General features: G+C 38.7%; 1 protein-coding gene across 4 annotated transcripts in view; it reads left to right on the forward strand.

Moving 5' to 3' along the window:
* Window positions 1-12,679, forward strand: part of UCHL5 (ubiquitin C-terminal hydrolase L5) — a 47,593-nt gene that overhangs the window by 7,412 nt on the left and 27,502 nt on the right. For 2 of the 4 annotated variants that reach the window (XM_004013585.6, XM_012187008.5), the window contains exons 2-3: window positions 2,609-2,672; window positions 4,656-4,761. In XM_004013585.6, coding sequence (XP_004013634.2) covers window positions 2,609-2,672; window positions 4,656-4,761 — 170 coding nt within the window. Of the gene's footprint in view, window positions 1-2,608; window positions 2,673-4,655; window positions 4,762-6,870; window positions 6,998-12,679 lie in introns of those variants that run through there. The other 2 variants (XM_042257069.2, XM_060396019.1) reach the window with 1 other exon arrangement.

The following is a 12,679-nucleotide window of genomic DNA, read 5'->3' on the forward strand; positions in this document are numbered from 1 at the left end:
TCTTCACTTTCTGCCATAAGGGTGGTGTCATCTGCATATCTGCGGTGATTGATATTTCTCCCGGCAATCTTGATTCCAGCTTGTGCTTCTTCCAGCCCAGCGTTTCTCATGATGTACTCTGTATATAAGTTAAATAAGCAGGGTGACAATATACAGCCTTGATGTATTCCTTTTCCTATTTGGAACCAGTGTGTTGTTCCATGTCCAGTTCTAACTGTTGCTTCCTGCCCTGCATATGAGTTTCTCAAGAGACAGGTCAGGTGGTCTGGTATTCCCATCTCTTTCAGAATTTTCCACAGTTTATTGTGATCCGCACAGTCAAAGGCTTTGGCATAGTCAATAAAGCAGAAATAGATGTTTTTCTGGAACTGTCTTGCTTTTTCCATGGTCCAGTGGATGTTGGCAATATTAGATAGATTAGAAACATCTATCTCCTTATACATCAAGTTGAGTACTGTGTTTTCCTTTTGCAAAGATGTGTATGTGTCAAACATAAGGTTATTTAAACAGTGCCACCACTTGAAAGTATACCTTTACAAAAGACTTTGGGACTCTTAATTCAGTGACTTTTGTCATTGTGTTTCTGTGTGGTATGTGCAGTGTTCTAATGTTTGGTCTTTTCATGGTAGATTTACAATAGTTAACCAGTGTTAACAGTCGCATCAGTGCCCTTTTGTGCCCTTTCTTGTTACTCGCATAAGTATAGGTTCAGTTTCGTAAGGTTTTTCCCCCAGCTTAATTATGTGGACGTCTAGAAACCTGTTATACATATGTGGGTTGTTTCTAGTTCTTCTCTACTACAAATAGCATAGGGCTTCCTTGGTAGCTCAGCTGGCAAAGAGTCCACCTGCAATTCAGGAGACCCCGGTTTGATTCTGGGGTCAGGAAGGTCCCCTGAGAAGGTATAGGCCACCCACTCCAGTAATCTTGCCTGGAGAATCCCTGTGGACAGAGGAGCCTAGTGGACTGCAGTCCATGGGGTCACAAAGAGTCGGACACAATAGAGTGATTACACGCACAAATAACGTAGTAACTCTCCTCGTACCTGTAGCTTTAATACCTGAGTGGGTGCTAATAGATATTTGCTGAACGGAGCAAATTGTGGTAGTAAACGGTATAAATGCTCAAAGTCACAGAGTTGGTTGGTCGTTGGTCCAATTTTTTTTTTTTTTAACCACTCATTTTTGCAGTTGGTCTAAAGGCTTCTCCATCTCTGACTGGAAAATAATCTGGAGTATTAGAAAAATGCCCAGACTTTGGAACCAGGCATGTTTTAATTAATTTTTTGGCATATGTTAGTTGTAGTGAATTTAGGCAAGACACCTACTATCCCTAAGCCTCTTTCACATAATACTTGTTTTGTAGGAGTTAGAGAAAATCCATTTAAAGCACTTTATCCATTGAAGTTACTGGTAAATATGACTGTTTTTTTGGTTTTGTTTTTTTCTCATGATAATACTACTACCTGACATTTAGTGAACCCTAAAAGTGTGTGAAAGTGTTAGTTACTCAGTCGTGTCTGACTGTGACCCCATGGACTATAAGCCCACCAGGCTCCTCTGTCCGTGGAATTCTCCAGGCAAGAATACTGGAGTGGGTTGCCATTTCCTTCTCCGTAAAGTGTGTGAAGGCACTATATTGAATGTATGTCATTCATAATAAATTATCTTATGAGATAATAAGTAATCTCCTTTATTCCTCACAACAGCTCTATGAGTATGGGGAGCGAGAAGGTCACTGGTAGTGGAGGCAGGGTTCAGACCCTGGCAATTTGGAGGCCACATTTTAACATTACCACGATATGAACTACTAGAGCTGGGTTCTCCACCTTGGTTCTCTTGCCTTGTTGGGATTAGACACTTTGGGTTTGATAGTTATTTTGTTTTGACACTTTGGGCCAGGTAATTATTTGTTTTTGGGTGCTATCCTGTGCATTGTAGGATGTTCAGTATCTCTGGCTTCTACCTACGAGTTGCTGCCCCCCCCACAAGTGACAATAGTGGCAGTAAAAGTGTCTTCAGACATTTTGAAACGTTCGTGAGGGAGAGGGGGATTATCTTGGTTGAGAACCACTGGGGGACTCTGATGTAGTTGACATTAAATTAAAATTTTAATTTGTATAGTATAAAATTTTAATTTAATTTGTATAGTAATTTGTATTTTAAAATGTATAGTATTGGAATTTTGGAAAGGGATCAGGACTGAATACGTGATCTGAAAGTCGCTGTTAAGTGCTAGTTACGTATTACCACTTTATGGATCAAGTGGACAATAAGGAAGAAAGAGAGCCATGGGCAGAATTGTGGGAACTTAGCAGCTGAGTGAAGAGGGTGGATGAAGAGGAGTCAGAGAGAGAGACTGAGAAGGGACAGTCATGGGTGGTGCTTCAGTGAAAATCAGTGGGGACAGTTTTTAATATACTCCCTTTGTAAATAATTAGAAAATAGTAAAGAAAGGGCTAGGATTTGCTGTGAACTTGATCAGTTTTGCCATTTTAATTTGTCATGTCATATTGCCCCTAAATGTGCATTTCTTTCTGTTGGTATTTTATTTAATGGTGAAGGGGGAAATGCATTGTTTTGTCTTCTGAAGAAATAATTTATTTCAGGTTGCCGAGGTGCCCAAGTAGAAGAAATATGGAGTTTAGAGCCTGAGAATTTTGAAAAATTAAAGTAAGTATGTTTTAAATTATGTTAAAAATATGTCTATACTTAAGCAAACTTAAGCCCATTTTCTCCTTTATATTTTTCAACTGTGTAAGGGGCTTCCCTCATAACTCAGTTGGTAAAGAATCTGCCTGCAATATGAGAGACCTGGGTTCAATCCCTGGGTTGTGAAGATCCCCTAGAGAAGGGAAAGGCTACCCACTCCAGTATTTTGGCCTAGAGAATTCCACGGACTGTGTAGTCCAAAAAATCAGACATGACTGAGTGACTTTCAAAAACAAAAAAAGGTCGATATTATTCCCATTTTATAACCAAGAATCCGATGCTTATAGATAAGTAATTCACAAGGGATTCAAAACTAGGTCTGTGTAATTCCATATCAACAAAGTACTGATTGGTCAACTTTTTTTTTTTTTTTAACAACATTCACTTTATAGATCGATAGTGTTAGAACGTGGAACACATTTTAACACAAACACAAAACACGTGAATAATAGGTCAGTCTACAAAACTGTATTTAATAGATAATGTACTTGGCTAACCCAATGTATTGATAATAATTCAGAACCTTTTTCCCCTACATTATTACATTGCCTCTTGGGGAGGTTCCAGTTCAGATTCCAAATGTTGATTCCTGGAAGTACCTTCCTCTTACCCCATCCTTCTGACTGGAGTCACTTGTCTGAGTCTCTCCCTAACCCTGAAACCTCTGTGTCCACAAGCACCAGCCCTGTATTACAGATGGAAGGCTAGAAGAGTTTTCGATGTGGGAAGCATTCTTAGGGTCCTGGAATAGGGACTCTAGGGATGTGCTTTTAATATCTTTAGTAAGGAAATAGTTTAACGACCCCCCTCCCCCCATTTTTCTCCTTCCCCACAAAAGGAACAGTCATTTTGGATGGAGTAAGAGGATGATCAGGGAAGATTAATTAACAGTGTATCATTTAACCTGTCTTTGCTGAATAGGAAAGAATTTGTTGTGTGGAAGGTAGTGATAAAGACTGGAGAGACTCCTCACGTGGTGATTTAATTGTTCAGTGGTAACAACCATTGTAGGGAAGTGTGTGAGATGCAGCATCCATCCAGTAATTACATAGTTTGCAGTATATATGCCATCAGCTGATTTATCTGTAAGCATCCTACGTGAACTTTGTTCCTGTATATTGGAATTCACTCTAGGGCTAACAACTTCTAGTTTTGCCGTGTTCGTTCTGGTTTTAAGTGAGGGTGATAAATGGTAGAACTGAATAATCCGCAGGTTTAAGAATATACCTTTCATTATAATTCCATTTTAATTGATGTAATTTTAAGTTTTGTTAGCCTTATCTTGGGCAACATTCTAGTAACTATGAGTAGCAATGCTGCTGCTGCTGCTGCTGCTAAGTCGCTTCAGTCGTGTCTGACTCTGTGCGACCCCATAGACGGCAGCCCACCAGGCTCCCCCACCCCTGGGATTCTCCAAGCAAGAACACTGGAGTGGGTTGCCATTTCCTTCTCCAATGCATGAAAGTGAAAAGTGAAAGTGAAGTCGCTCAGTCATGTCTGACTGTTAGCGACCCCATGGACTGGACCCCAGGACCAGGCTTCTCCGTCCACGGGATTTTCCAGGCAAGAGTACTGGAGTGGGTTGCCATTGCCTTCTCCGATGAGTAGCAGTAGAAATCGTAAAAAATTTTCTCTCATTTACTTCATTTGCACTGTATTTCTTAAGTAAGTGACTAAAACTTAATATATTGACAATGTTTTATAGAAGTAAAGAATCTTCCTGCAGTACGGGACACCTGGGTTTGATCCCTGGGTTGGGAAGATCCCCTGGAGGAGGGCATGGCAACCCACTCCAGGATTCTTGCCTGGAGAATCCCCATGGACAGAGGAACCTGGCAGGCTACAGTCTATGGGGTCACAAAGAGTTGGACATGACTGAGTGACTAAGCATAGCACGTATAGGAAGCTGGGTTTGGTGTCACTAATTTGTATTTTATTTTGTAGGCCAGTTCATGGGTTGATTTTTCTTTTCAAGTGGCAACCAGGAGAAGAACCAGCAGGCTCTGTGGTTCAGGACTCTAGACTGGACACAATTTTTTTTGCCAAGCAGGTATGGTCGTTGGACACTCTGAAGTCTCAAGAGCAATGCTTTTTATCAACCTGTGTGTTTTCCACCTGTGTGTCTCTAGTGTAGCAGTTCTCAAGTTTCTTGGTCTTAGGATTCCTTAACATTCTTAAAATTATTGAGATCCCCGAAGAGCTTCTTTATTTGAATTTTATTTATTAATATTTATCATTTAGATATTAAACTGAGACATTTAAAGTATTTATTAATGGATTTAAAAGAGTAAATTCTATTAATGATAACATTCTTTAAATAAAACATATGTATATTTACCAAAGCAAGAGTAGTGAAAAGACTGCATTGCTTTACATTTTTGTAAATCTCTTTAATGTCGGGGTTAATAGGACACAGCTGGCTTCTCCTATCAGCTTTATTCAGTCCATTGCAATATTTTTGTTTTGTCTTGTTTTCATTTGAAATATATGAAGAAAATTTAGTCTCAGACACGTATATAGTTGAGGAGGAAGGAGTATGTTCATTTCTTTTCTAGGAAATTATGGATATTCTTTGATATCAAAACTCCAAAAATGTTCTTCTTCTAAAGATTGGTTGCAATGTGAAATCTGAACTCATATTAGTAAACTTCGTACTTCGTTTTATTAAAATCCTTAGGTTTATCTTGCTCTTCAAAAGGATCTTTTACTCATGCAGCATCTGATAACATTGTGTGTTGGTCATTTTGAAAATTTACCAACTGATTTTGATTTTGTAAATGTTAGTATGTATGATTATGAAACTTTTAAACTCACAGAGGTGGGTCTAAGTCTTATAAAATTCTAATTTTCACTTGAAAGTTCAAATTTTATCAAGGATACCAAATATTATCAGGTGTTTTCCTTGAAGTGACAGACTCAATTCACACATTTCAAGAAAATAACTGCCAGATACAGTCTGAACTACTGTATTTATCTGCCATATGTCCTTTCAAGTAAAAATTATGTTCCTGGAGAAAACTTAGCTGACAGTTCAAACAGTAGCAAGGGCGCCTTTCCTGGAATTGACTGGCATATTTTGGTTTATAGTAAAAGTGGTGTATTTGTATTTCCTGTTTCACTCAGCAAATATTAAAGAATTATACTCTGTGGTCAAAATGAAATTAAAATAATTTTTACTGCTTTATCAAAGATGTTCTTCAGTAAAAACTGGTTTTTGTTTTGCTAGTTTTTAGAATTATACCTATGTGTCAGTGAGAGAATTTAGTACCACTGCCTAAGTATGTTAATAAAATAGCAGCAGTGTTACCCACGATTGCTTTTGTGCTGCAGTGCAAATATGAAAGCAGGGGAAAACCAAAGACTGTCCTGGACTTATTATGGAGACAATTTTGAGCTCACAGATCCCTTGCAAATGGTCTTAGAAGTTCCCAGGGGTCCAGGTCTCCCATTTTGAGAACTGCAGGTCTAATGTATACAATAAACATTGAAGCAACATTATTAGATGCCTGCATATTTTAGAGTCTATTGTTTGGAAAAGCTGGAAAAGAGAATGCTGAAAGAGGCTCGATTAATATAGAAAATCTAAGCTAAAGATGATTGCATTTGTTTGAAAATAGCACTGCTTTCTAAGACTCAAAAGATTAAGATAAACTGTTAAACCTTTAGAAAGGTGGAAACAATAAAACTGTTAATTCTCATTACTGCCCTTTTAACCTAACGTTTCCTATTCCACTTTGTAATTTGTTTTTCTTTTTCCTCTTCTTTTATTACTTCTTTGTTTTCCTCCCAACTTTTAAGAACGGAGTGTTTTTAAAAAAATTAGAATTTTCTTGCTTTACTTAAAGGATTAGAAAAACATTATTTTATCATTTTGTAGTTAAAGTACTTAAGTTACAGAAATGTCATGACGAGTGAATATACACCTGTGTCTGCTAACCCCTCCCAGCAGTTTGACTCATTCATTAATCATCAAATAGTTGTTGAGCACTTCCTTTGTGCTAGACTTTATTTTAGATACTAGGGGTATAATGGTGGGTAAGACAGGCATGTCTCATTTATTACTGTCATGATAACAGTACCAATGGAAGCCAATATTTACCATTCCTGTTGTGTGCCAGATATTGTGCTTTAGACTATATTATTTATTTAATCCTTGCAGCAGCCCTGTGAGGTTGTTATCCTCATTTCACAGATGAAGAAATTGAGGCCTAGGAAAATTTACTTGGCTGAGGTCCCACAACTAGTACATGGTGGATCCAGAATTTAAACCCAGGTCTAAAGCCCAGGTTTGTCGTTTCACATTCTGTACTACCTCCCACAATTTCTATCCATCTGTTGACACATTCTTATTATCATTTTTTTAACTGAAGTTTGACTGTTGTGCAAAATATTTTGGTTCTTTTTTCACTTGAAACTTGATTTTGTTCCATTTCAGTGCACATAACAGTATTAGATAACATACTGAAGGTTTATTAGGTACTTACATATATCTTATTTTTTATTATTAATTTACTTGTAGTAACTGATCCTCACAACAACCCTATGTGGTTTTACAACTTCCTCATTATTTCACAGATGTGGAAACTGAGTCCCAGAGAGATTAAGAAACTTGCCCAAGTTATGCGGCTAGTCAGTGGCAGAGCTGGGTGCAAACCAAGGCACTGCTACGTTGAAGTCCATCCCATATCACACCACTACTTCTTTTAAAAGCATAGATCACTCAGTTCAGTTGCTCAGTCGTGTCCAACTCTTTGCCACCCCATGGACTGCATCACGGTAGGCTTCCCTGTCCATCACCAACTCCTGGAGTTTACCCAAACTCATGTCCATTGAGTTGGTGATGCCATCCAACCACCTCATCCTCTGTCGTCCTTAGTATAAGTGTCCTGTAATTTTTTAACTCACTTCTTAAGGGTAAACATTTTGAGATTCTTCTCATGTAATGCAAATAATCCATTTGTGAGTTGTAATATTTTATATTTATATAAGTACCATTGTACTATAATAATTATAATAATATAATTATAATCATAGTGTGTGATAATCTAGATAGTACAGAAGAAGTAGGGAACAGACAGTTTCATCCTTCAGGTGATTTTTCTAATTTTTAAGAACATTTTTGTTATTTCCATATGGAATCACATCAATTTAGAGAATGTTACTGCCTGTCTTACGCTAATCATATGCTGTAATTGGACGTATGCAGGTGTGTGGGTCATTGATTAACAAAATATTGAGAAAAGAAATTGCCTTCTGATAATGATTTATTTGTGTTTAAGGATCCAAGAATAACCTTTTTGGTAATGCTTCTCTGCAAAACATTGTTGTCTCACTGCTGTTTCACCGATGAGAAGCTGAGGTCTGTTTGATGTATTGTTAAGGTCATGCTATGGTGGTATTGGGTGTGTGTGTGACTCCGCCTGTTCAGTCTTTCAGGAAAGATCGGTTGTGTGTCTGCAGTGTGCCAGACACTGTGACAGGTGCTTGAGAGACAAGCAGTGGTCAGGATCCCTGCCCTCCAAAGTGTTTAGAGTTTAGTGGAGGAGATTGGTTAAGCAGTGAAATGAAATACTGTAGCGGAAATAAATGCTGCATGGAGTGAACCACCTTGTGAAGTTTGAAAATAATCTATTAAGAGTACGCTCACTGTGGACACTAACTGCAGGGTTTTGGGTCTTCAGTCCACCTTCCCTTCTGACACTTGCAAGTTTGGGGAGTCCCCAAACCCATCCTCAGGTTCTGTAGTTTGTTAAAGTCATAGACCTTACCATAAGCTGTGTAATAAACTATGTTTTAGTCACATGATGACTTTATTACAGTGAGAGGAGAGATTAAACTCAGCCATGTAAAGAGGCACATGGGTCAGAGGCCAAGAGCGTTCTCTGTACACTGCTTCTGGTTGTCTTCTCCCAGGGGAGTCACGGACAGCACCAACTTCACTGGCGGTGATTGTGGCAAAGTGCGCGGTATTCAGGCCATCTCAGCTGATTCCTGGGATCCAGTTTTTAGTGGCCCTCAGTCTCCAGCCACATGAAGACTGAGCCGTTGATCCAGAACCCACCCCAGTCACATTGTGAGACTATCTGTGTGGTGCCCTGCCTCCAGGTGAACACAGACGCTTTTACCAGGCATGGCTCTTCATGAGCTTAGAGATTACCTCCCAGGAGCCAAGGGCCAAGGCCAGGCCTCTTTTAGGGCGAGGCTAAATTCTTCACTACACACATGAAAATGGGACTGACCTTTCAGGGAGATCTGAGAAAGCGTCCCTGAGTAAGTGACAATTCAGCTGAAATCTAAAGGTTAAGTAGGTATTAAGTGGGGGAAGGAAGCGGAGGATCATCCCAGATTACTACAGCTGTATGATAGAAAGGAGTAGGGCTGGTAGCGTGCACTGGAAGAAGGCCAGTACAGCTGGGCTAGAGAGAACACGGGCAGGGTGGCAAGAAATACAAGCAGCACGTGAGTCAGGGTTTAGTCTGATCAACTGTAGAGAAGCAACGCTTTGTGAGAAAGACAGGTTTTTCTCTTTCCCATCCACTGTCAAAGCCAGCCGGGTGGCAGGCTCTTTTGCTTTGTTCCGTTGTATGTGCTTTCTGTTCCAGAGTTACTTCTTGGTCCGAGATGATAGTTGGAATTTCAGCTGTTTCTTCTCAACTCCACATCCTTGACAGTAGGAGAGGACAGCACCCTCCTTTTTGACGGACGTTTTCTAGAATTTGCCTGTGCCGCCTGCTTTCTTCTCTTTGGCTAGAACTCAGTCATATGACTACTTAGTGGCAGAGGAGACTGGGGAGCTGTCTTCATTCCAGGTGAATGTGGACCCAGATACATGTGAGTCCTTTGTTCTGGAAGAGGGAGAAGGTGGATATTAGAGACTGACTCCCCGCTTCCTGCCAAGGTGCCAACAGAGGCGAATCATGCTTGAGCCCTTTGTCTGTATCCTAAGAGCAGTAGAAGTTTACTGAGGTGTTTTAAGAAGGGTGATATGATTAGATTTTCATTTAGAGGAGATCACTTTGGCTCCCGTGTGGGGAGTGTGTTTGAGGAAGAAGGAGTGGTATAGGGTAGAGATGACATAGCAGTTAATAGACTTCTGTAGAAGTCCATGCCAGAGTAGGTAACACTCCTAGTAGGGATAGATGTGAACAGACTTGAGTATCACTTAAGAGATAAAGTAACTAGCACCTTTAATGTGTAACGATTGGGAGTGACTAAGTGAAGTCGTTCAGTTGTGTCCAACTCTTTGCGACCCCATGGACTGTAGCCTGTCAGGCTCCTCCGTCCATGGGATTTTCCAGGCAAGAGTGCTGGAGTGGGTTGCCATTTCCTTCTCCAGAGGATCTTCCTGACCCAGGGATCGAACCTGGGTTTCCCACTTTGCAGGCAGGCACCTTACCATCTGAGCCACCAGGGAAGCCTTGTGGGGGGTAGTGACTAAGGAAGAGAGCATATCAGTCGATGATGCCTGTGCTTTGCTTTTCTCCTTTTTAAAAAATTGACCTTCCGGTCCACGAAATGGAATTACTATTATCCCTGATTGGTGACATACATTCCTGCCCTCCTTTACTTTACTCATTTGGTTACTTTATAACTAGTAAGCACCTTAGAACTCACCCTAGTAAACCTGCCCAAGTAAACCCACCATCTGTCATTCCCTGTGTCCCCCCACATGACTTTCATCCTCCGTCCCTTCATCTGAGTAACCTGCATGTTGAATTCTGTATCTCATTTCCTTGCTTTCTACTTTCTGTAGTTTTCCTAATCCTGAAATGGCTGCGTATGTATAAAATTTTAACTTTATAAAAAGTATCATGTTCTGTGTATTTATTAATAGTTACGGGGGACTGACTTTTTTAGGTTAATTTTATATTAAGGTTTATCCAACTTATTTTGCATGGTGTACAATAGTGATTGCATGAACATGCATGAAAAATAAGCAGTTGTGTGCTGTTGTTTAGTCACTAAGTCCTGTCCTACTCTTTTGTGACCCCATGGACTCTGTAGCCCACCAGGCTCCTCTGTCCATGGGATTTCCCAGAGAAAAATACTGGAGTGGGTTTCCATTTCCTCCTCCAGGGGATCTTCTGATCCAGGGATGGAACCTGTGGCTCCTGCATTGGCAGGGAGACTCTTTACCACTGAGCCACCTGGGAAGCTTAAATAATTGTTTTCTTTTCATTGTTTAGTTTTCATTTGCATCACTCTGAACTGTGCAGCTCTACTTATTTTTGTACATCTATTTTATCTCCTGATGTGTAACCAGAAGTACCATACTACTTAATCTGATAGGTAAATGTATAACTTAAGGAGGAAATATCAAAGTGCTTTCTGAAGGAGGGGCTCTAGTTTATACCTGTACTAGCAATATCTGAGTTACTGTGTAGCCACGTACTCCAGTATGCAGTTATTGTTAGACCTCTTTGATTTTTGCCAGCCAGCTCATTCTAAAATGGTACTTCTTCGTGGTCTGAGTTTACATCTCCCTGGTCACTAATCTTGTTGAAAGGGTCTTGATGCCTAGTGGCATATGTGTTTCTTCTGTGAAAGTCTTAAGTTACTTTCTGTAGGATTAATGTACTTTTCTTTTTTATTTATAGGCATTGTTTATATATTCATGATACTGCTTCTCCAAATTGGTACTTTATTGTTTTACTTTTTATGGGTGTTTTTTGATAATGGAAATTTGTATTTTAGAGCTTGTGCCTTTTGTATCTTGTTTAATAAATTATTATCTATCTGAAGTTATGAAAGATATTTACCTATGCATTTAAGTTTTAATTTTTGATATCTATGTCCATAATTCATCAGGAATTGGATTTTGGTATATCATGTGAGGTAGGGTTTCATTTTTACCTTTTTCCCACCTGGATCACCCTTTTTTTGAACATCCATATTTCCTTACTTATCTGACACACCACCCCTGTTGTATATGTGTTCCACACATGTGTGTGTGTTTCCTGAGTTGTACTGATCACTTTGTCTCTGCCAATACCACCCTGACTTAATTCTTTTCACTTCTTTGTAAGTTCTTAGATCTAATAGGTCATGTCTCCCCTACCTGCTCTTTTTTGGAAATATCCTTCCTATTCTTGACCTTGTGCTCTTCATATAAATTTCAATCATCTTATCAAACTGTAAGAAAACTTCTATTGGAATTTTGACTCGAATAACATTGCATATATATATATCAACTTGGGGAGAATTTATATCTTCATGATATTAAGTCACAAACATAATACGTTTCTCTATTTAGACCTGCTTTTATTTATTTACTTTTAGATGTGCTTTTAAGCTTTTATTATCTTTAATATGTTGCATAAAAGACCTTAATAAAGGTCTTTTACATTTTTGTTAGAGTTATTTTAATTCCTTAATATCTCTGTTATAAATCATCTTTTCTTCAATTGCATTTTCTAGATGTTTGCTGCTAGTATAAAATAATTAATTTTTATGTCTTAATATTTAGCCATCTTCCTCAACTCTGTTATGTTTGTTATTTGTTGGTTTGAGAGAAGTGTTTCTATCTAAATTACTATATCAAATAATACCAGTTTTATTTCCTTATTTTGAATCCCTGTGTCTCTAGTTTATTTTTCCCATCTTATTGCCTGGTTTAAACGTCCAATAAAATCATTGTGATTTTAGAGGGAATGCTTTTACCGTTTCCCGTTTCAGATTTTTTTTCCTTTAATATTCTTTTTCGGGTAAGGACATTCTTTTAATAATTTAGTAAGTGTCTTTATTATGGAAGGACCAAGTTTTTTCAAATGCTTTTCTGCATCTATTAACATGATCGTTTTTATTTTCCCTCTTAATAGGTTAATATGATTAGTTACGTTTATGAATTTTTCTAATATTAAGTCATTCTTTCATATCTAAGATAAGCCCAGTTGGCCATGATATATTCTCTTTTTATGCACTGTTGAATTTAATTCAGTATTTGTTTAGAGGTTTTTTTAAGCATCTAT

Source organism: Ovis aries, chromosome 12 (assembly GCF_016772045.2).
Source record: "Ovis aries strain OAR_USU_Benz2616 breed Rambouillet chromosome 12, ARS-UI_Ramb_v3.0, whole genome shotgun sequence".
Taxonomy (NCBI): Eukaryota; Metazoa; Chordata; class Mammalia; order Artiodactyla; family Bovidae; genus Ovis; species Ovis aries.